This window comes from Sceloporus undulatus, chromosome 6 (genome assembly GCF_019175285.1).
Source record: "Sceloporus undulatus isolate JIND9_A2432 ecotype Alabama chromosome 6, SceUnd_v1.1, whole genome shotgun sequence".
In the NCBI taxonomy this organism is placed as follows: Eukaryota; Metazoa; Chordata; class Lepidosauria; order Squamata; family Phrynosomatidae; genus Sceloporus; species Sceloporus undulatus.
In genome coordinates this window covers 124,119,392-124,143,514 of record NC_056527.1, presented here as the reverse complement: position 1 = coordinate 124,143,514, position 24,123 = coordinate 124,119,392, and the positions used below count along the sequence as shown (strand labels likewise).

At 41.6% G+C, this 24,123-nt stretch overlaps 1 protein-coding gene across 1 annotated transcript in view; it reads left to right on the top strand.

Moving 5' to 3' along the window:
- Window positions 1-5,955: 5,955 nt before the first annotated feature.
- The window catches only part of BIN3 (bridging integrator 3), a 69,666-nt gene continuing 51,498 nt past the window's right edge, over window positions 5,956-24,123 (top strand). The window contains exon 1 of the mRNA XM_042471782.1: window positions 5,956-6,048. Coding sequence (XP_042327716.1) covers window positions 6,041-6,048 — 8 coding nt within the window. The 5' untranslated portion in view covers window positions 5,956-6,040. The remainder of the gene's footprint in view (window positions 6,049-24,123) is intronic.

The following is a 24,123-nucleotide window of genomic DNA, read 5'->3' as shown; positions in this document are numbered from 1 at the left end:
GGATATGGAGGATCAACTGTACAAGGCAGTGTCTTCTTGGTGGATGTTTCCAGGTTCTGGAACTCCTTTCCTAATGCATCTGAGGAAGTAGACTGGAGTCTGCGAAAGCTCATGCTGCCAATTTCAGTTAGTCCCAAAGGTGCTACAAGATCTCTCTACATACTGATTCTACAGACTAACACGGCTATATCTTTGAATTCTTTCCCAGAGAGGTTAGACCTTCTTTACTATCAGGTGAAGCAGGTGAAAACTTGTTTTGTTTTGGCAGGCCTATAAGGACTAATTGGGGAAAGCTCCTTTAATAGTATTTTTTAATTTTAGTGGGGATACATTGAACTGCTTTTAATTGTATTGGTAGTTTAATTATATTTAACTTTCATATGATGTGTATTTTTAGCTGTAACTTCCGTAGCTGCCTTGAGTCCCTAGACAAGGGGGCAATGGGGGATGATGATGATGGTGGTGGTGATGATGATGATGATTGTTATAGAAAAATAAACTTCTAACAAAGGTGATAGGCAAGCTACCCATTACATCAGCTACAAATTGGCCAGTCCTGGAACCCAGTATGGAAAAGCCATAGGAGCAGACATTTTACTGCCTAAAACACTCCTACAAATGGCACTCTTTTGGCACACAAAGTAGGAAATCACACAAACTCCTCTTCACCTATTAGGTAGTAACAAATTAACTTGAAATTTTCCTTCCATTTCACGCCAAGCAAAATGTGCTGCCTGAAGCCTAATGGTAGGTTAAGCCCTGCATAATGTGCAGCTTGTGACTGTGAGCATATCTGTTCTGCATTAATACCGAAAACTCTTCCGTTTAGCTTTCCGATATCCTCCAAAGGAAGATACTGAGAATACTCCATTAGAGGTTGCGAGCCCTTGGACTAATCTGCACTATGGAACTAATGCAGTTTGACACCGCTTTAACTGCCATGGCTCCATGCTTTGGAATATTGGGATTTGTAGATTATTGTGGCACCAGAGCTCTCTGACAGAGAAGGCTCAATACCGCACATAGCTACAAATCCCAGAATTCCATAGCACTGAGCTGTGGCAGTTAAGGGGTGTCAGACGTCATTATCTCTGCAGTACAGATCAGACACCAGTTCACTGCAGAGAAAGGGGATCTTGAGAAATGGGAATGACTTCTGAGGACATTTCAGGGTGCAGTGATCCTTCAGCGTCTTTCATTGGGAGAGTTTCTTTGACTTGGATGTGGTTCTGCCAAGGTCTGAGGATGTGCAATTTGATGCGAAAGACCTGCCAGTTCTATTCAATTTGTCCAGCCTGGCTGCAAGCCCATGCTTAACTGATTAAAAGGAAAGCAAAAAATAATCTGTCTTGACATGCGTTGGGTCTTGGGTAAAAGCCGGGTTGGCTTCCTCGGGGGCTGCCTCTCCTGATAAATAAATCAAATTGAAAACGGGTGGGTGTCTTCACAATTAGCCGGGAAGAAACTGCAGGCATTTTGTGCACCGTCCAACAGTAACTGTTCACTCGTCTCCTGGAAAGGTGTGCAGCTGGTGAAACGCATCCACCACCGGCAGGAACAGCTTGGCCATCAATCAGAAAATGGGGGAGACTGTAGGAACAACTCCTTCTCTGCCTCTGAGGATGAACATGGGGGCTAATGAAGGAAGCAGGCATTACCTGGATGCATAAGACTGCTTTCAAAAAGAAATTAAAGTGGCAAATTGCTATTTCAAGGGTTGGCCCCACCATTAGACAGAGGGCTAGTCTACATATAATATTCCTCTTTCCTGTTGGGACCCAGCCACATGTGATTTGCAGGAATTTGGGCTTTTTGCAGCCCCCTGAAAAACCCCTTAAACTCTGTAGAAAAGCTTTGCTGTTTTTACCGGAGTCTCCGCTGAAATCTGTGGAAATGTGCATTATCTGTATCCATGGATTCAGCCATGAGAGTTGTAGCTTGGCTTGATTTTTATGCTCATGCGGTGTATGAAAATGTTGCAAGAGGATGGTGAAAGATTCCAGGGGTACAGCGTTAGAAGGAGGCCACGAAAGTCATACCATGTTTTGTAACAATATTTGAAATGTATAGGTGGAGGCATACAGCTTAAATACTCCCAATAGCTAATTTAATTGCTCTGTGTAAGGTCTCCATTGTTGTTGTGTGCCTTCAAGCCGTTTCCGACTTATGGTGTCCCTTTGGTGACCCTATCATGGAGGTTTCCTGGGGCTGAGAATGTGTGACATAACCAAGATCATACAGTGGGTTTCCATAACTGAGCAAGGAATCGAATGCTGGTCTCCAAGTAGTCCAATGCTCAAAACTCACAGTGAATTGGCTCTAAGATCTCTAAAGGCAGCCCATATCCCAAATGCCTCCCCAAACTCAACCGCTTCTCCTTTAGGTCTTTCTATCTGTCTCTTCCAAATTCAAAACAGAAATACATTGTTAGCTTCTATTGTTTCTTGATATACAAAGAGACAACTTACATTATTCTTAACTGGTGCAAGCTACAGCTTCTCTATGGCACTACAATCGGCCCTCAATATACATGCATTCTGTATTCATGGATTCAACCATCCATGGCTTGAATATATTAAAACAGAATTCCAAAATGCAAACCTTGATCTTGCTATTTTATACAAGGGACACCTTTTTACTATGCCATTTTATACAATCGGCGTTGAGCATCCACAGATTTTGGTATCCATGGAGGGTCCTGGAACCAAACCCCAGCTGATACCAAGGGACCATTGTGTATCCAAAAGCAGCAATCTAACAATTAAATTCCTTAGTTATCCATATTCCTCATTCAAGTGAAAGATTGGCAACGTATTAAAACAAACCCATAGTGATAGTCCGATTGACCAAAATCTGATAGTAACAATACATATTAGATTCCATCTGCATACCAAACAAGATGTAAAAACATGTAAGAAATTATTCTGTAACTAACTGAATGAATTAAATTCTGAACAATTATAGTAAATTACAATGTACATAGTAAAGAAATTTAACTTAAGAAACTGGAAGCATAACTGAACCCCAAATAAAGAAGAAGAAGAAAAAAAGCAGAAATGTCTGAGGCCATTTTTGGTAATGATGGGAACAAAACAAGAGATAACCGAATGTGTCACAATACTTAATTAACACTTTGCTCTCAATTTGAGTAAAGATGATACAGTGAGTAGGGCTGGGTTCAACGGATAGTTGATGCAAAAGAGCTTGAAGAACTGGAACTCACATTTAATCTGAAGCTGATGCGAAGAAGCCCAGTACTGACTGTAATTTGCAGTTGGCCAATTCTTCTTCCTTCTCCTGCTCCAACCTGTGCCTTTTTGTCTATTGTTTTATTGAATTTAAATATGATTAAAATACAAAAGAGCATTATAATCAATACATTGAAAACATTTAGTGAGAAATCAGATACCAGGTAGTCTTCCTCAGTTATTTTTTTAATCTATTTATTAGGTTTAGAAGTAAGCGGGCTTTTAATATATAAGCAGGGAAGCTTCTTATTTTCTAGAGTTAAGTAGATAGTAGAAATAGTAAAAAGACTTCTCATACCTGGGATCAAACATTGATAGGAATGGAGGCTTCAGCCAGGAAATTAAGATTAAGAATGGGGAAAGTGGCTATGAAATAACTAGAAAAGATCCTAAAATGCAAAGATATACAACTCAGCACAAAACTTAGAATCATACAAGCCACTATATTCCCTATTGCCATGGATGTGAGAGCTGGACAGTTAAGAAAGATGATGATGATGATGATGATGATGATGATGATGATGATATTTATATGTATCCCACACATCATGAAAAGGGAGGACTCATTGGAAAAGACAATAATGCTGGGAAAGGTGGAGGGAAGCAGAAAGAGAGGGATGGACTCTATGAAAGAGGTCACAGGTATGGATGTACAGTAACTATGCAGAGTAGTGGAGGACTTGGAGATGTCTTGTCCATAGGATTGCTATGGGTCAAGATCGACTCGAGGGCAGTTGACAACAGCAACAACAACAAAAGTATAAGCATGACAGCAATCAAGCTGTAGCCATAAAGCTAAATGGACACACGCTGGCATGATGGCATACTGTGCATACAAAATGCTTTGGGTATTTACAACATGATGGCATCTCATGTAGGATCCTCTACTGGATGTTATGGTGCTTGATCTGGAGCAGCGGTTCTCAACCTTCCTAATGCTGTGACCCTTTAATACAGTTCCTCATGTTGTGGTGACCCCCAACCATAAAATTGCAGTGTCTTGGCTCCTAAGACCGTCAGAAATATGTGTTTTCTGATGGTTGTAGGCGACCCCTGGGTCATTCGACCAGAAAAGGGGTCTTGACCCACAGGTTGACAACCGCTGATCTGGAGTGTCCACTCCTTGTGTTGTGGTTCAGACCCTCTCTTCCTCTCTCTTTTCTACCCGTTGTAGTAATTCTTGGCATAGGTTGACATGCTTGATCTTGCCCTGTGTGCCGTGGAACTGGATAGGAGTTGATGCCCTCTCCTGGTTGTAAGGATGTACGTTTTGGGGTGGCCTCTGTCTGTGTGTGTGTTGCTTGTCTTCAAGTCTTTTCCAACTTTGTATGTATATAAATAAACTATAATAATAATAATAATAATAATAACAATAATAATATGATATTTGAAGCTTTGGTTAGTCACAGATTTGATTAATGTGTTCTCTCTAGGAATATCTAGGTCCTCCAGCGCAACTCTATGGCCAATTTTAACCATAGAGTTGTATTGAAAGACCTAGAGAGAATACTCTACTAGGCCTTTGTAGCTCCTCCAGCGCAACTCTATGGTCAGTGTCTGTCGGACGTTGGCCACAGAGTTGTGCTGGAGGACCTACAGATTCCTAGAGAGGTGTCATCTCAGGTAAAAACGTGGTGTTTTTTGTTATTGGTGGTTTTCCCATATTCATGGGGGTCCTAACCCTAACCCTAGTGAATATGGAAGGACTAGTGTATATACACAGTGTGTATATGTATAGTATATATGTATACTGTATACGTAAGGGATGCAGTGGCTCAAGTGGTTAAGAAGCCAATTCCGATGATCAGAAGAGCAGGAGGTTGGCATTTCGAGGCCCAGGTGCCGCACGATGAGGTGGGCTTCCATCGCTAGACCCAGCTTCTGCCAGCCTAGCATTTCAAAAGCATGTAAACGCAAGTACATAAAGTAGACAAAGCAGACCACTTCCTAGTGGAAAGAGAACAGTATTCGGTGCAGTCATGCTGGCCCCAGGATCACAGAGGAGCCCCTGACAATGGCTCTTTGGCTTCGTAATGGAGAGGAGCACCGGCCCCTGTGGTCAGACACGATAACCCTGTCAATGGGGAATGCCTTTACCTTTACCTATACACAGACATGTGTGTGTGTGTGTGTATATATATATATATATAACAACAGCAGAGCTTGATTTCTATATGTGTGTGTGTATGTACACACACACATATATATCATACACACACACATATATATACATTGAAATCATGGTGACCATGCATCCTCCTTTTCCCATATATCACAATAGCAAAGCTTGATTTCTATATATATGTGTGTATACACACACATACATATATACTGTGTATATATATATATATATATATATATAACAATAGCAAAGCTATTATATATGTAATATATTATATATATTACATATATTTGTGTGTATACACACACACATATATATATATGTATGTATGTATATAGAGAGAAATCAAGCTTTGCTATTGTAATATATATATATATATATATATATTACAATACTATTACTACACACACACACACACACACACATATATCCGGGAAAAGGAGGACGCTCCTGGCCAGCCTTGTTGGGATGGAGGGCAACTCCCTCCTCCTCCTCCTTCCTTTTAAGGAGAGAAAGGGTTAAGTCTGGCGCGTGACGTCACGGAGGCTCCCCTTTCCTTGGCCACTCCCTCCCTGCCTTCCTCCCTGCCGCCCGTGACGTCACTTCCGGAAGGTGGTTCCCAGCGCTGCTCGGGTACTTCCGGGAGCCGGAGCCGGAGCCAAGGGTCACTATGAGTTGGTGAGTTGCGAAGGGAGACCCTGGCCCCCTTCTCTTCGGTCCCCTGCCGCCTTTGGGGCTCCTCTTGCCTTGCTGTTGCCTCTGGCTCAGGGAGGCCCTCTTGGCCGGTCCCTCCAGAGGCAGCTTCCTCTGAGGCTGAGAGAGTGTGGCTTGTTGGCCCAAGGTCACCCAATGGGTGTCTATGGCTGAGCCAGGATTCGAACCCAGGTCCCCCCCCCCAGAGCCATAGACCAAGGCTCAAACCCAGGCTGGCAGAGGCTAGTCTTTCCAATACATTGACCCCTGGGATGTGTAGTTTGCCCTGAGAGAGAGAGAGAGAGAGAGAAGGCTAAGTGTCTCCCCAAACTACATATCCCAGGATTCCATAGCACTGAGCCAGGGCAGTTAAAAGAAGCAGCTTAGAATGTGTATATTTTGCTTCATGGTTGTGTTTTAACTGTGCTGTAACCCACCTCAAGCCAAGAGCAGAGGCGGCTAAGAAACACAATAATAATAATAATTATTATTATTATTATTATTATTTATGCGCAACACGACAACAACTGGCTGCGTCCGCACTCCACAAACAATGCAGTTCGACACCGCTTTAACCGCCGATGTATAGAATCTATGAGTCTGGACAAGTCTCTGTTAGGTTTGCTTTACTTATACAGTATCTTTCAGTTGCAGATGCACTCATCCCTCCATATTTGCAGCTTTGATTGTTCACAGATTTGGTTAATATGTTCTCTCTAGGAATATCTAGGTCCTCCTCCAGCGCAATTCTATGGTCAACTTCAACCAAAGTTGCACCGAAAGACCTAGAGATGCCTCTACTAGTCCTTTGTAGCTCCTCCAATGCAACTCTATGGTCAATGTCTGGCAGATGTTGACCACAGAGTTGCATTGGAGGTCCTAGAGATTCCTAGAGAGGTGTCCTCTCAAGTAAAAACATGGTGTTTTTGTTGTTTGTGGTTTTTCCATATTCACAAGGGTCTTGTGCTTCTCTGTCAGAGGGCTCTGGTGCCACAACGAACTACAAATCCCAGAATTCCATAGGATGGAGCCGTGGCTATTAAAGCAGTGGCAAACTGCATTAATTCTGCAGTGCAGGTGAATCCAGTTGTTGTTGTTGTGTACCTGCTAGCCATTTCTGACTTATGGCCACCATTGTTGTTGTTGCTTTGTGCCTTCAAGTCTAAGGCAAACCTATCATGGGATTGCTAAAAATGGAGCCTCCATTTTCAGAGGCAGTGTTACGCCTCAGTTGTAGGCATTGGGAGCAAACGAACACAGGACTGTTGAGTTTGTGACATGTTTATAAGTTCCTTAGGGATTTTAATCCAGTTTGAGACCACTTTAGCCGCTCTGGCTCAATGCCCAGGGATCCGTTCCAGACTCCCCCGCCAATCGGAAGTATCACGGGTATCCAAGCCCCATTGGTTATAACGGCGGTGGCGCACTCCCATGCGTGCCATTTTGTCCCTCCTCGCTTGCCGCCTGCAAAGGACCCAAACCACAGGCTCCAAGTCCATGAATTGGAAGGGACAAATGTCATACTTTGGTATAGGTTCTGCCGCCGAACTACGCAGAAGGCGGATTCCCTGACTCATGTTCTGTGGGATGATGTCTGCTCCACATCAGAGGACATTTCATAGACTATTTACCACCTTGAACACACCTGATCTTGTCTTGCGCTGGTCTATGGCCATAATAAAGAAGAACTGAACTGAACTGATCTTGTCTAGCTTGGGTGCTAGCATGCGCAGGCCTGATCGTTCCTTGAATGCAAAGCCATTAGGACCTTCTTGCTTAGGTTTGGTAAAGAATCCTGCCTGGAAACCTTTGCAATAGCTACTAGTTTTTGAGCTACGTAACTTCCTATGTACCTTTTTACCTACCTGTGAGTGAAACATTTTTGCTGTACCGATTATATATTATCCTAGTTCCACAATCTCTGTTGAGCTGAATTTGCCGGCCATGTATTACTTTAGGAAACGTTTCCTCAGTGCTGACAATTAAATAAGAGCTGGATTTTGGTATATGGTGCATAATAGCATAAATAAGTCTATTTCCTAATCCCTTTCAAAAGGCATTCGGTCCCAAATTCTGGAGAGTCTCATGAAGAAAGGTATTCCCCCCCTCCTTCTCCTGTTTTCTGTTAAGAGGATCCTTTAGTGCTATGTTAATCCCTGTTGTTGATTAGCAGTGCCATCACTTTAGTAAAGTTGTGTTATTTCTTTATATAGTATCATCAGTGTCCATACATGGTGCTTTAAATGGTAAAATAAGGGATAAAAGGACTCTACCCTGTGGAACTAACTGTATGGAAAATGGAAAATCAAGGATAGGAAGGGTTAAAGCAAGCAAAAATATTCATACAGCAATCTTAGACGAAAGAATATATGCCTTTAAAGTAGGTGGAACTAGCTTTTGGTTGTGCTGTTAGGTTTCTAGATTTGATTTTGCTAAGCCTGCTTTACCCATTTTTAGATAGAGAGAAGTGAAAAGGCATCAACCTAAGGATTTAGAAGTGGCTGCGACCATATAATGTTTCATTGTACTGGTCCTCCTTGATCTGGTGCTTTCCAGATGTTTTGGACTTAACAGCTGTCTCATCCCTGGTCTTGAGCCACATTGGCCGGGGCTGAGGGAAGTTCAGTCTAAAACATCTGGAGGACATTAGGATGGGTAAGGTTGCTTTAATACGATTCCAGGATGATTCCTTGTGTATGCACAGCACCACTAAGTTAGTTTCCCCCTCTATTACAGCAATTCTAGTTTGTGCCTTTGCTTGGAAATACTGTAACTCATTTGTGCCGAGTTGGAGAGGTGTGCTCCAAAGCAATTACTCCCCCGTAAAGAAACATAAAGAGGAGAAACATTTTGGTACTTTTCAGCAGTAATTGGAGAATAATCATGCTTATCACGATCCGGGGCTGTAATTCCAAACATTAGAAGGTTGCTTAAATCTCATTGAAGTCAACCATGGTTTTTGTAAGTGGTGGTGGATTGTTGCTGAATGAAAAAATGGTTTTGCTACCTGTGAAAACATAGAGCTCCCTCTCAGTGATAGTAGATGTTCCACAGATCCACACCAAAATATTTTTGTTGTTGCGTGTGCTTCACCTTTCTCTCCAAACCACAGATTTCACTATAGAAAAACTATATATAGGCCCCATACAGACAGGCCAAAATAAAGCTGCTTCTGGTCACTTTGGATGTATGCTTTTTAAATGCTGCATGAGTCCTAAGAGGCCAGAAGCAGCACCAAAGCCACAATCCATTCCAATCCTTGAGCACAGCTTTGGCACAGCTTCCGGACTCTTAGGATGCATGCGTCATTTAAACAGCATACCTCCAAAGTGACCCGAAGCAGCTTTATTTTGACAGTCTGTATGGGGCCATAGCAAATTTATATGTTGTTAACTGCCCTGACTCATGGACACTGGATGAGGCATCTCCAAGTCTTGCTGTCCTCCAGGTCCTACATATTCAAGCCCATGACCTGCTAAATTGAGTCTAGTCATTTGGCATGTGGTTTTCCTATCTTTCTACTTCCTTCTACCTTTCCTTAGCAGTATTGTTCTTTCTAAAGAGTCATACCATCTCATGATTTGGCCAAAGTATGTCAGCTTCAGTTTCATCATCTTGGCTTCTGTTTAGAGTTTAGATTTAATCTGTTCAAGGACCCATTTCTTTGTCTCTTTGGCCGTCCATGGTATCCTCAGCACTCTTCTCCAGCACCACATCTCAAATGAGTTGATTTTCTTCCTATCCGCTTCTTCACTGTCCAGTTCTCACATCTGTACATAGCGATGGGGAATACAATAGAATACAAAATTTATATGACACAGTACTAAACTCTGCACTCAGAATGCAGTATTGAGTGTAGATATTTGCTTCCTAACAAATCCTCCTAAGGACTGCAGTCTTAGCTTTCTGTCCTTCGAACACTTACCTGTGAGTAAGATCTGCATCTAGGAAAACAGGTTTGTTTGAGTGATTTGTTCAAGTTGTGCTAACAAAAAGTAGCAGTTTTAGTGTTTAATTGTGGCTGCGCAATTACAGGGGTAACATTTGGTATCACCATGTTGGTTCCTAAGAGTTTCAGCTGTTATCTTTTGTTACGCTCGTTGATCTGTTTATTTCTGAGAAACTAAAACCGTTGTGCATTGAATTTATCTTGTTTTATTATAAGGACCCGTGTTTGTAAAAACCATCAGCCAATTGGAAACTGGAGCCCACCTCAGATTCAAACGTCGTTTTTCCTTTGGCAATGTTTGTGTTTTTCATAGGAGATCTGTTTCACAAAAGATGTTTCACATCTGAAAATAAGGTGTTGAAGTCATTACAGGTGGATTCACGATTTCAGTGAATGTAAATGCATGAACTTACATTGCCCTAGAATAGTAATGCCAGGTGATGCATGAAAGATGCAGTCCTGCTTTACCTGGAAGGGTGCCCCTATGTGAGCTTTTCTCTCCATGGGTGCAGAAGGAGATGTGTCATAGGACACTAGTTTATTACCAAGTATCTTTGCTTGAAATAAATAAATATATATAAATAAAGAATAATAATAATAATAATTGAAATGGGGAGGAAGGGCTGTGATCCAGAGCCCTCCTGTTCTCCAAACACCTCTCCCCCAAATAGGATCTTAAGCATTACTTAAGCAGGTATAGTTTACTCCCTTCTAGGGATTTTCCCCAAGCCTAAATGCTTGTACAAAAAGAGGCCAAAATCCAATGCCTTACTCCCTCAAAAGGGTAGGTCTCCAAAAGTATCAGACATTGGATGAGCTATTTATTTGTGCGAAGAGAACAGGTCCATTTTGCAAACCTAAGGAGCCACAGTATGCCAAGCAGTATTATTGATATCTGATCCTTTCCCGCAGGGTGTGTTATTAGAAATAATGCAGTTTGACACCACTTTAAATGCTGCAGATGGGGAAAAAAATCCTGGGATTTCTAGTTTTACAAGGTTTTTAGTCATCTCTGCCAAAGAGTACTGGTTTCTCACAAAAGTACAACTCCCAGGATTCTGTAGAATGGAGCCATGGCTGTTAAAGTGGTGTCGAATTGCATTATTTTCTACAATGTAGATGGACCCTTGGAGCTGCTGGGATGGAACCTTAAGTTTTCTGGATGCAAAACATTTGCTCTGTTTGAGCTGTGGTCCCTTTTCCCATTCTTCCCTGAAATAAAACCTCTTTTGGTTAATGCTTGCAAAAGCCAGTTTAAGCAGTGTCAGAGTCGGCTGGATTTCACATTGCTTATTTTGTTTTGATTTCCTTCCTTTCAGATGTAAGTGACCCCAGGCTAGTAGGCTATGAGCATATAGCTAAATATAATTGCTTTCATTAAATCATAAAGTTTCTTATCTTACATCCCACTCATCTGCCAGAGAGTTAAAGCCAGCTTGCATGTGGCTTCCAGACAGCCTTTTATCCAGGTAGGTTACAGAAGCAGATCTACTTAGGTTCAGCAAAAGAAATGTGTTAATGCACTTTCAAACTGTTCTCTGAATCCATAGTCCCTTGGTCTTCATTTTATAGTTTAAACCAGCCTTTCACAACTTTTTTACCCCCAGATCATCCCAACATTGCATCATTGTACTCTCTCTTGTGTTGCTTCTATTGAACCGGCTTCACAGACTTTTCTTCAGCCTCTTATTTCTCAGCCTGCCTTGCTGATCTTGGCGTTGTTGCCTGGATTTAATGATAGGCATCTCCTGGCAAGGCTTGGTCTGTGATCCTTCTAGCTGCCATTGTCTTATCTGCTCTCTTTTCACAGAATGACATAGTGCTCTTGGACCAGGCAGATATACCCAAAGTAGACTTGGAAGGAGTTCCAAAGCCCCTGAACATCATTTGTTGAACTCTTGGTATCTTTGTGTACAGTTTTCATTTCAGGATGTTTGAAGGAAACAGACAATGTTGCTGCTTATGTGTGTGATCATTAGCTCCCTTATTTATCCCCTCTCAGCAGTTCTGCTTCAACTGTTCTTGGTTTACAAGTCACATTTGTGTTTTATTCTATCACCCACCCATCCTCAAACCCTGCTGCCAGCTCTGCAGATTCATCTTGGGAACTAGAAGAATCCAGCTGCACTCTCATCGCCTTCCCCTGTTATCCGGAGTAATAAAGATTTTCAGCTAACAAGTAAACTTGACAGTTGTCTGGTTGGACCAGGTAGACTAGAATCTTCCTCTGTTCTCTTTGGAGCTTTCTTATCCTTCAGAACTAATAGAAACTTCTCCACAACACTAAAGTCAGCATCTCTGTCACCCAGGCACAGTGCCCAAGAAGTTTGTCAGTTGTACGCTCGGCTTGTCCTGATTAGAAACTGCGCTCTTCAAGGCTTGCAGTCAATGAGTAATATAGTGTGTTTGGCTCTGGATGCGCACGTTTCAGCAGATGGTGACAGGTTAAGGACAACAGAGGTTCTTCCTTTAAAAAACAAACAAACCCTTCTTCACAATCTTGAGTGATCCCCCAACCCAGATGCACTTGGTGTAACAATTAAGCCACTACTAACTTATTACTTGTAGTGCTGTTTTCGGATGAGGGCACTGCCAGATTTTACAGAGCAGAATTGTCAGAAGCATCTCGCAGAATAGTTTGCGGGAAGGAAAGGCGATGTGCTCCTGTTAGGAAAGTGGCAATACAAGTCCTACAAAAAGCCCAATGTGAGTTTTGCCAATATAGGCCCCATACAGACTGGCAAAATAAAGCTGCTTCAGGTCACTTTGAAGGTATGTTGTTTAAATGATGCATGCATCCTAAAAGTTCAGAAGCTGCGCCAAAGCTGCGGTCCAGTACTTAGGACTGGATCATGGCTTTGGCACTCTTAGGATGCATGCATCATTTAAACAGCTTACCTCCAAAGTGACCTGAAGCAGCTTTATTTTGGCCTGTCTGTATGGGTCCATAGTTAGTTGGAGGCCCTGTCGGCTCCTTCAGCAAACATGATTTTAAGCTTAGCCCCGTAAGTGGTTTCCAATTAATCTGGACTACTGCAAAGCGTTCATCTCAATTTTTAAAGGTTTTTCTGCCTTCCTATTTTGAACTTTATTTTTCTAGTCTAGTTTACGTTGATCAAAGAAATATAGTTGGATAACTTTTTTAAAGACTGGGAACTATCCTTGCTCTGTATGAAGAAGAAAGAAGGGAAGGCTATGATCCAAACACATTGTATGGACATGATCCTCCTTGTTACATCTAAAATCACTAATGAAACCAGAGTAAAGGACTGAATTTGTATGGATTGCAGACATTTATAATTTACTTACATATATCAGTGGCTTGACTCAGTATAGGTAGCTTTCTGCGCTTAGAGAGAAACTTGGAGATAGCCCTGAATTTCCTAGTCTTCTGAGTGTATATTAGCAATACTCTTAAGCAGTGCATTTTTGGGGAAGGATGGGGGAAGCTGTTGAATTTCAATAAATTTATTTAACTGTGAAATAAGGGTTCATTGTTTAGGATGGTTACTTTTCAGAAATCTGTAGTTCTCGTCTTCCTCTCTAACAGCAAACTGCGCGTCAGTTCTTATGAATATGGTGGCCTCATTTCTACATGAGAATGCCAGAAGGATCAAACTCGAGAGGTTTGTCTGTGTGTAAAAGCAAACAATCACCCTCAGTTCAGTTTGTCAATAGCTGGCAGAGATTGCATTGACTGTAATACTTGCTAATTCATGCCGAGAAGGCCAGGGTGAGTTCGTGCTGTAGCTTCTTGAATGAATTGTGTTATTCACTCGGCGCCGGAATGTTGTACGTCTTTGGATGGGGAAAAGGGTCTCGATGACGCGCAGACAAGGCTGTGGGAGGTCAGTCTCATTCACTGAGGCTGCAACAAACCCTGAGGTGAACAAGGAAGCTAAAACATGGATTTCGGGGGGCGAGAATCTATTATTGAGGGCTTCCCGCCCGGTTTCCCAAATGTCAGCGTAAAACATGCCTTGCTTTTGTACCACTTTGTTTTCTGAGAGTCCTGCATACAAAAAAAGGGAATGAACATTTATTTCCAAGGTTCAAGTCTGAGAGTTTTCTTTGTGCAGGGAAACTGCTGCTGCTTAGTTTAGCTTTTGCGTGCTGCCTTTCTCTCAACATTGACCTCCGGCTCGGCCAGTGATAGCCGGCAGCTTTGTTTCCCGATGGCCTACAACAGAGTTGGGACAAAGTGCACCAGGAGCAGAGCTTCGAAAAGTTTCTTTTGGGGACTGCAGTTTATGAAATGCTTCAGTAAGCATGGTTGGCATGCTAGTTGGGGGATTCTGGGGGTGGTAGTCCAAAAACTCCGGAGGAACTAGGAGGGGGTTGTTTGATACAACTGGTTTATGGTTGGAACGAAAGAGTTTGTCGTATTGTCATTGGCAATAAAATTCTTAGGAGGAGGAACCAATAACTTCTGAGCAGCATCCCAGAAATACCAATTTCTATTTCCCAAGCTCTCAGACTAGGACCTTGGTTCTGAATTAGTTTTTGCTGCCTTAAACTATTTCTGTGTAGTGCTTTACCAAAATGTATTACAGGGTGGTTTACTTAGTTAAATGTCACAACAATAAAAGTGCATCGTAAAACAACGGACAGATGAAACAGAACCATCGATAACGTTTAAGAACAGCTAAACTTAGGCGCCAGAGATGGATTAAGAAAGAATTTTGCTCAGCGCCACAGGTAAATAAATACATGTATTGGTTGGTGCTAGGTGCGGCTCCCTAGGGAGGGCATTCCATAAAATAGGGTCAATGCAAAGGAAATGGCCCTCTGTAGATGTCACCTGCTTCACTTCCAACAAGGATTTGTCTGTTCCTCAGTTCACCCATTCGTAGTATGGGGATAAGGAATTACCTCACAAGGGTGTTTTTGGAAATATAATGAGTGCCTGCAATCACACATGGCTGTAATTAGAAGATGGGTGTAACTGATGTGAGATGCTAATCTTTTCTCCGCCCAGATCACCTTTCCACCAAAAACTTGCGTCACATTAGTTCTCAAGAAGAGCCCCATACAACCTCCCGTTTTGCACAACTCATTGATATATAAGTAGTTCCAGTTTTGGAGACAAACCAGTTGTCATGTTCTCCACTTGCGCTGTTGTGATCACAAATAAACCACGAATTAAGGTTATGTCAGGCTTTCTTAAGACATCTAAGTTTTAGTAACTTTTTTCAAGTCTGTATGTAGAGAGATCTTGTAGCACTTTTGCAACTGACTATAAGAAAGAAGTCTACAAAAGCTCATGCTGCCAACTTCTTTCTTTCAGTTAAAGATGCTACAAGATCTCTCTTCATACTGATTCTGCAGACAAACACAGCTGTATGTTTGAATTTTCTCAAGTCATGGTGGTACGTGCCATGGTTACATACCATTTGAATTACTATAATGTGCTCTACATGGGGCTATCTTTGAAAAGTGCTCAGAGACATCAATTGGCCCATCTGTTGAGTCTATCCATCTGCAACGTGGTCTTCCTCTTTCTTACTGCCTTCCACCTTGTTAAGCATAATGGTCTTTTCTAGTGAGACATGTCTTCTCATGATATGGCTCAAGTGCGGCCATCTCAGCTTATTCATTTTGACTCCTATGGAGAGTTCAGCATTGATTTGCTTTTACAACCATACATAGAAGTTGAAAATATGTTGGAATGGGCTATCCCGACTTTATATCCAGTGTTATATCTATACACTTGAAGATCTTGTCTAATTCCTTCATATCTTCCATTCCAAGCCTTAGTCTTCTTCTGATTTCTTGACAGCAATCCTCATTTTGATTAATAGCTGAGCTACTGTACAGGAATCCTTTAACTATCTCAGTGTCTTTGTTGTCTGCTTTTAAATTGGATGATTCATCTATAAAGCACAGGCTGAATTTCGCCTTAGGGTCACTATAAGTCAGAAATGTCTTGAAAGCACACAACAGCAAAACCAAACACAGGATCTTGTTGATGTTTCATTTTAAGATGGATTCAGACTAGCAGCTTGAATGTGATCCGCTTGGATTAGCCCGCAGCACCACTTGTAAGTTAAACATGAAGAGCTATTGAATGCTTTTAGAAACAGTAAGAAGTGCCATCCATTCGATTGCATGGAGTTTTTCCCCCTCTGAAGCACAAGTGGTTCTGCCATTCCTGCTTCAGTCACTTACTCTACAAGTGTCAAATAGCTCTGTAAAGCAATTTGAGTTTCCTGGAGCTATGAAAGAAGTACGTTTGAAAGCAAATGTTCAACCTGGATTAACTCTGTTAGCTTTTGGGCTCGTTGGCAAATCTGAAGGCTTCTTTCTCTCTCTTTTTAAGCGGCAGCAGGGTTCAGACTTAAAAAAAGTGGAGACAAGGAGAGTTTTTCAGTGTTGTGATGGTGATTTTTGTGCTTCCACAGCGGCTGCTGTATTTACTCTGAGGATAAAAGCCTGAAGTGCACGCTGAGCATGTAGCTGTATTGTGAAGCCTGCATTCAGTTAGTTCATTAATAAGTAATTGGCATTCATGTTCTGTAGCTTTGACTAGGTTTTAATACTGGAGACCAGCTGGTGAGTTCTTCTATTAACCGGATTGAGTGCCTGGCATTAATTTTAAGATCAAGAGTAATATATATATATATTTTAAAAGTTCCTTTAATAATTGCTTGTGTAAGCCCTAAACTTGTTCAGATCTAGATTTCTTTTCTTCTTTTATATAAATACATTTCCCTCAATAAATGTCCCTGGGAACAGCTTTGAAAATATCCTGTATGTTAAAAAATGCATAGCCACTTCTGGGTCCCATTTTGGATGCAAGGCAGGATATGAATTGAGTGAATGGATAAAAGGTCCTTTTTTGAACTAAAACACCCAGAACACGACAGCCAACGTAGCTTGATAAAGTGACTTTTTGGATTACAACCCCTAGAATTCCCAGGCTATGTGGTGGGATAGTCTGGAGTCGAAGTAAAAGGACCTTTCATGATATGACGTATGGGGAACAAAACATATGGGGAAAGGTTGAAGAAACTGGTCGTATTCAGCTTGGTGAAGAGAAGATTGAGAGATGACATGATTACACTCTTTAAATAATGTATATACTCATGTATAAATCAATAAATTTTAATCAAAAAATGACACACACACCCACCCCCCCAAAAAGGAAGCATCTCAGTCTCTGAGCAGAGTTGCAAAAGATGAGAGCTTAGTCCATCCTGGGAGCATCTAAAAGAAGCATTGACTCAGTCTACCCTTTCGATTGCAGCGCTGCGTTAACAATTAAAGGTAAAGGCTATTAATCACCACTTGCTTTGCTTTGCTTTTTCATCCTTTTTGACATGTGTGCGTTTTCTTAGCCCTGTCCACACCTGGCCGGCTTCCCTATGCACCACACAGCCACCATTTGCCATAATTCTCTCCTCAGCCATCAACTCTTTAGGTTGAGCCCAAACAGTTATGCTGGAATGCTTAGAGTTCTTTGGCATCGTTTTCCTGTGCTTCATCTTCATCCTTTACATCCTTTGTTACGTGTCCCGAAGTTTTTCCCACAATTTATCCATGGGTCATATCAAAATCCATAATTTTGGCCTCAAAAATCTTCTTTTGCCCTATATATGAAATCGACGTATAGTCGAGTATATACAGTACCTAAAGATATTGTGCAGAGAGGAGGGTGCAGGTGTGCTCTCTGCTGAACTTGCCCAGCTCCTTCAGCCTCTCCTCTTACGTTTTGTTGTCCATATTTCTATCATCCCCATTGCCCTTCTCTGAACTCACTCCAACTTGTCTGTATGCCTAAAATGAGATGCTAAGAGCTGACATAGAGGCAGTATAGCTGTCTTGAAGATGCATAGAAATCCTAAGACTTGTCACATTTTTGCAGCCACATCTCAGCTCCCTTAAAGTGGTCACCATGACACTTCTTTTGTTTCTAAACAGGCAGCTACAAACAAAGTTATTACACCACCGAGTGCCAACCGTGTTTCACAAGCCTGCTTTAACATGGTTATTTTTGTAGTGTAGTCACTAAAACAGCCTTGCAGAGCTCTGTTCGCCCACGTGCCCTGAGTGAGTAATTTTCTTTTGATGAGTGAATAAAATATCACTAGGTTTAAAAAAAACAACACAAAAAAACTTAATTATCATCTTTCAAATGGCTAGGGGATTCTGATTTGGCTGCTTTATTTGCATAACATTCATAAGATATTTGGATGTGTGCAAGGTAAAAGAAACAGTGTCTGCCTCAAAGGGCTTGTGCACAAATTGTGCCCGCTGACTCTATTGAAAGCGGTATCCAAAACTCATTTCCCTGTCCCATAAATATAAAAGACTGTTTTCCCAAAGCACATTTCACTTTCTCATTGCTTCTGTATGCAGTGTTGTGTAGTAAACCCCATGTGATTAATTGAGTACCTTAATAGCTCTCCACAGCCTTGGCCTTTCTACTTCCATCGCTTCTTATATTCCATGATGGCTCTCAAGTGCTACAACTCTGCCACTCAAAAATGCCCAACGATCTCCTCCTCTCTGAGAAGACTCCACTCATTCTTGTTTGCAGGAACATAGAGCGCCTCTATTTAGCCACCTCTCTGTTCAGCCTCAGCTTAAAATCCTCCTCTTCTTTGAAGCCTCTGTTGAGTTTAGCTTAAGCTCTTAGTTCTCATTCCCAGCTAAAACAATGCCTAAGGACCTTGCAACCCATTTAATGACTTTAATCTGTAGCTATCCTTTTGTCTTCTCTTCCATCTGTCGCCTCTCTAACAATACCTCTCCTTCGCTATACAGTCCAGTCTTTCAGAGCCATGATGATGCTACAGTCTCAGTCCTTCCCAGTTTGCAGGAGTTCACCTGAGAGAACACTTCTCATCCGCTTATACAGGCGGCCCACCGAATTTGATTTTTGCAGATTTGATGATTCACGGATTTGATTAATATGTTCTCTCCAGGAATCTTGGGGTCCTCCCGTGCAACTCTGTGGCCAACTTCTGGCAGACATTGACCACAGAATCATGCTAGAGATTCCTAGAGAGAACATTTTAATCAAATCCGTGAATCATCAAATCTGTGAAAGGGAAACCAGCAAATGTGGGAGGCTGGCTATATAAACCAGAATCAGAAAAAAATAATTGTGAAGATTAAGTTGCTCCCCCCTATTCTTCCTGCCTCTTTTTTGTAAGGAAGATAGACTCAACTCCAGAACTGATTGCCCCCTTTTCCCTCTGTTCCTTTCACTGACCCTCCGTGAATTCATTCTCTGAGGGCAGATCTTTTTGTAACCAAGACAGGACTATGTGTTGATCACATGAGGTGCAGAAGTTAAATGCCGGCACTGCAGCCTCTCACAGCCACAAGGTTGTGAGTTTGATCCCGCAGGGCTCCAGAGTCCACTCAGCCTTCCATCCTTTTGTAGGGCAGTAAAATTAGTATCCAGCTTGTTGGGGGCAATGGCTTACACACTGTAAAACGCTTAGGGAGTGCTAGTTTACTGATAAGTGATATAAATAAGTACTGGTAAGAACTTGCTATTGCTGTGTATTTTCAAGAGGAAAATGTTGGCAGGCTTTGGAAAACAAAAATGAAGAAAACCCAAAAGGAGCAAAAATGAGTGAGGTGTTCAAGAACCATCAAAATATTAGGAAGAAGAAGAAAGAGGAGGAGTGAAATGGACTTTCCTGGAAGAGGGAAAGAGGCTGGTTGGCTAGCTGGATTCTTACTGTAGGTCTCACCTATCCATCACAAGTTGGACAGTAACTGATTTAAATGTAGTTGGTCTTTTCCCTTAAGAGTTGCATTGGTTTGGAGTTTGTGTAGGATTTGGAATACTGTTTCTGTCGGCATACGCTGTTTATGATACGTTTGAATAATGCTTCCCTTTGGTGTTCTGCTTGGAGTTGTTGCTATGAGTTCCTATATAAGGAAGGGGAGTAGGGTGGGATGGTTCTTGCAGTTTCCATGGACACCATGTACCACAGCGGCAAGATACTCAAGCTTGATGGAGTGTATAATTTCCAACGTGTCTTGTGTTTCCCACTCCTTGCAACAGTACAGGTAGGTCTTGGACATTGTCTTACTCCTTGGGCTCTGTGTGAAAGGATAAGAGTTCCTCAGAGGTGGGCAAACATCCTCAAGTGATTGAAGGTGTCATCTGCAAGGCTACCCACATTTGGCTGTGCCAGGCAGGTGGTAGATGGCATACAGTTCTGCCTGATGAACCATTTTGAGCTTTTTGTAAGTCTTGAGACAAGTTTGCCTTAGTAAGTAGAAGAGTGGGCTTGTCTCTTAATATCATCTCAGTTGTGAAATCCCTGGGTGGCCTTGGATAGCTCTTGCCTTCTTAACCTTTGGCCCCATCTACAAAATGAATATAATTCTGATCCAACCTCACAGTCGATGTAAGAATGAGGAACTTAAAGTCCTTTTAAGAGCTATAAGAACGATCATATATATACATGAAAGTTATGTGCCTTGGTCTAGCTGGAACAAAGAGGTAGTAGTAAAGGAAGAGGGCTAACAAATTAGAATCTTGCTCCTCTTTCTAGCCTTTGCATCTTTTTGGGGTTCCCAACAGTGCCTTGAACACAAGTTCCCACCTCTTAGGAACATAAGAAGAGCCCTGCTGCATCAGACTCATCTGGCATCCTATTTCCTATAGTGATCAATCAGCTGCCTATCAGAAGTCTGCAATTTGACTTAACTCAAGATTTAAAACCCTAAAGTGCATCAAATATTTATTTAAAGTTGCTCATCAAGGGTCTTCAGTTTTGGAGAGAAGGGAGAAATAAGTAAACGCACACACTGCTACTATTATATTTTTTATTGGAACCATTCCATACAATTTTAAAATAATAATACCTGAACACTCTCCATCTGTGCCAGAATATATGATTGATAACTACTTGTCAATCCTTTTTTGTCACTGCACCAAGCCAAGTTCAGTGCGATAAGACAAGTTACATCGCAGAACATATCAAACACTTCATGTCCACTGCCCTAGATCCTCCTGGCCTTTGGAATCATAGATCAATATCACTATGCACACTGTAATCTACTGAGTAGAGATAACTGCTCCTAACTAGCCTAACGGTCACCAAGCCAAGTCTCCAGACCAGCATTTTGCACCATGTGAGCCTGCCCCCTTGCAGTGGGCAACCCAACACAATCCAACACAGTCAATTGAAAATGTCTCATGATTAAAAATTACTTTACTCCCAAGTAGATGCAAAAGGGATTGCAGCCGTCACATATTGCAGCAAAAGAAAAATGACTGTTGACTCTTCCAGAAGCCAGATGAACGTTTACTGTGACATGAGCTGCCCCCCAACATTCCCAGGCAAGAACCCCCTCCTTTCATTAGGTGCCTAGGCCTGATCTTCCCTCCCATCCAATCCTTGCTAGCAAGTCCCTTGTGTATCGGCATGACCTGTAAACCATTACACACATAGCCCTGGGCACCCAGTGCCATGCAGCACCCAAACCAGGTTCTCCAGAGCCCAGACACACTGAAGCAGCAGGATAAGACAAAGTAGTATTCGTGGACAGGGGAGAAAATGAGAAATTAGCCAGGTGCTCCTTCTTCACAAAACCCAACTGAAAACAGAGGTGTGCGAGTTTGAGAAAGAGATTTCACATCCCAAATGTAGCCTTCGTTTGTTTTTAACCAGACTCGGCGCGCGAGAACTAAAGAACACACAGAAAACCAGATTTTATTGTCTTTTAGGCTGTATATGTTCAGGCAGTGTATCTCTGGGTTTCATTCACAATTGTGATCCAACGTAAGTGGTGCTTTGTGAACTGTCTATTGAGAAAAACACGGTCTGTGTCACAGAGTTCAGGACATTCACTGAAATGATGGAGTTACCTAGTCTAGTGAGCAACCTAGAATTCTCAGTGCTAAGGCCTTAGAGCCCTCTGCAGGTAAATAAGGGAAAGGCTCTGCTAAAATAGACCATAAAACACAAGTCCACTAGCTGGGAGCCCAGATAGGATGGCCCTAGGAATGAGAGACTTCCCATGGCCCTTGGTTATAAATGGCCTCATTCAGGTCTTGTAAAGTCAGGGCTACTCAGATCTTGCATGCTCAATCCACCCGAAATTGGTCTACCTCTTTTCCTAGTGCCTTCTACTTTAATAAGCATTATTGCCTTTTATAAGATAATATAAAAGATCTATCATGAGACTCATATTGTTTCATGGCATATCCGAAGTATAACAGCCTCAGTTTTGGCTTCTAAAGAGAGTCTAGGCTCTATTTGTTCTCAGACCCATTTGTCTTTTTGCTGGTCTGTGACATCCATATAACTGTCCTCCAGCATCACATTTCAAATGAGTGGCATTTTTTCCCTTACCACTTTCTTCACTATCCAAATTTCAAATCCCTAACTAACAATTGGGAATGAATGAACCTGACTTTGATATTTGATAATACAGTTTTACACTTGAGGATCTTATCTAGTTCCTTAATAGGAATTTTAGTTGCCTTGTGATTCCTCGACTAGTCTCCATTTTTTTATGACTGACGCAAGGTATAGAAAATCTTTAACTATTTCATTGTCTTCATCAGCTGCCTTAAAGTTATGTAAACTACCTATCGTCGTAGTTTTTGTCTTATTAATATGCATCTTAATACCCACTATAGCACTTTGCTGTATGTCTATGATGATAAGACAGATCAGAAATACCCCACAGGAATCTCAGTGCAAAGCGAAATAGGAAGGATGCTGTTTAGAGGAACCTTCAGAATGGTCTTGTACTTCTGCTGCTCATCCTTTAAAGATCTTTGAAATAAGGTTTGACTTTTAAAATGTGCTCCATGCACACAGTTTTGTAGATGAGACTCTTTTATCTTTTCATCCTCCTTTCAACATGAGATGTGTATGAGATACTTGGCCCTTCATTACACGTTTCCATTCATATGGCATTGAATGATGTAAAAGGAACAAACTGTGTGATGGATGAGGAATAAAAATATTATTTCTTGATTAAGCTTTTAAGGAATCCCTACCTTCTCAGGTGACAAATAGGCTGAAGGAGCAATGTGATATAAGTTTAGCCAGACTGCTGAAAGCCTAAATTATTCCTATATTCTTGAGTTTTAAAATATCTGATAGAAGGAAAGAAAATACAAATCAGTTACATCAACAGTTAACTGAAGAGAATAGGGTTCATTTCAGAAGGTAATGTTCACGGGTTAATATGCCAATATATTTAGCATGCCATTATAATTAATATGCAATTTAACAGATTAATTATCCTAGCAGATTCCACCAGAAGTTACTATTTGTACTTGGAGGATGTGTATGATTCTCTTTGTGATTAGTCTAATTAATAAGTGGGTATCTTCAGTCATTAAGAGTCACATCTTATTTCATCTATTGGCTCTTATGCGGCAAGTTAACTTGCACATGAGTGCCAGTGACTGTCATCTATTCCACCATTTGTTCACCGTGAATTTTATTTTCATGCTGTTGCCATTTCTCATCAGAGCTCCTGCTCTTGATGAATAGAAAGTGTTTGTGCTTATGTTAGGGAATGACTGGATCAAATCATACCTCCTTCTCAGTATTAGTCTGATGTGGGTTATGTACTCCCCTCCTTATGTAAATATTTGTTTCTTAGGAGCAGCCCTTTCTAAAACAAACAAAAAAAACCCATCCTTAATATTGCATTAATTTCATATTAGATGTTTAATTAGAAACCTTGGCTTTCTTTCAAGCCGTACATATTGGAATATGTAGCCCCCCATGTGGCCCTCCATGTTTGTGGTTTTGACTTTTGCAGATTTGATTATTTGGGGTTTAGATTAATTTGTGCTCTCTGGGGATCTCTAGGTCCACCAAGGCAACTCTGCCAGAAGTTGACCATAGGGTTCTGCTGGAGAACCTAGTTGTTCCTGGAGAAAACACTTCTCTAGGGTTTTGTGTCCTCCAGCATGATTCTGTGATCAATTTCTGGCAGATGTTTACCACACTCCAGATATTTAGGGCCACAGTTTCCATTGCCACATAGCAAATCCTGGTATGACAGTAGTCCATCAGATCTGGATGGCTGGTGCTGTGGCAGAGGCTGGCAACTTGGGTTGGTTTGATGGCCACCCTCTGTTGATCCCAAACGCTGGCAGTGTAGCTGCAAAA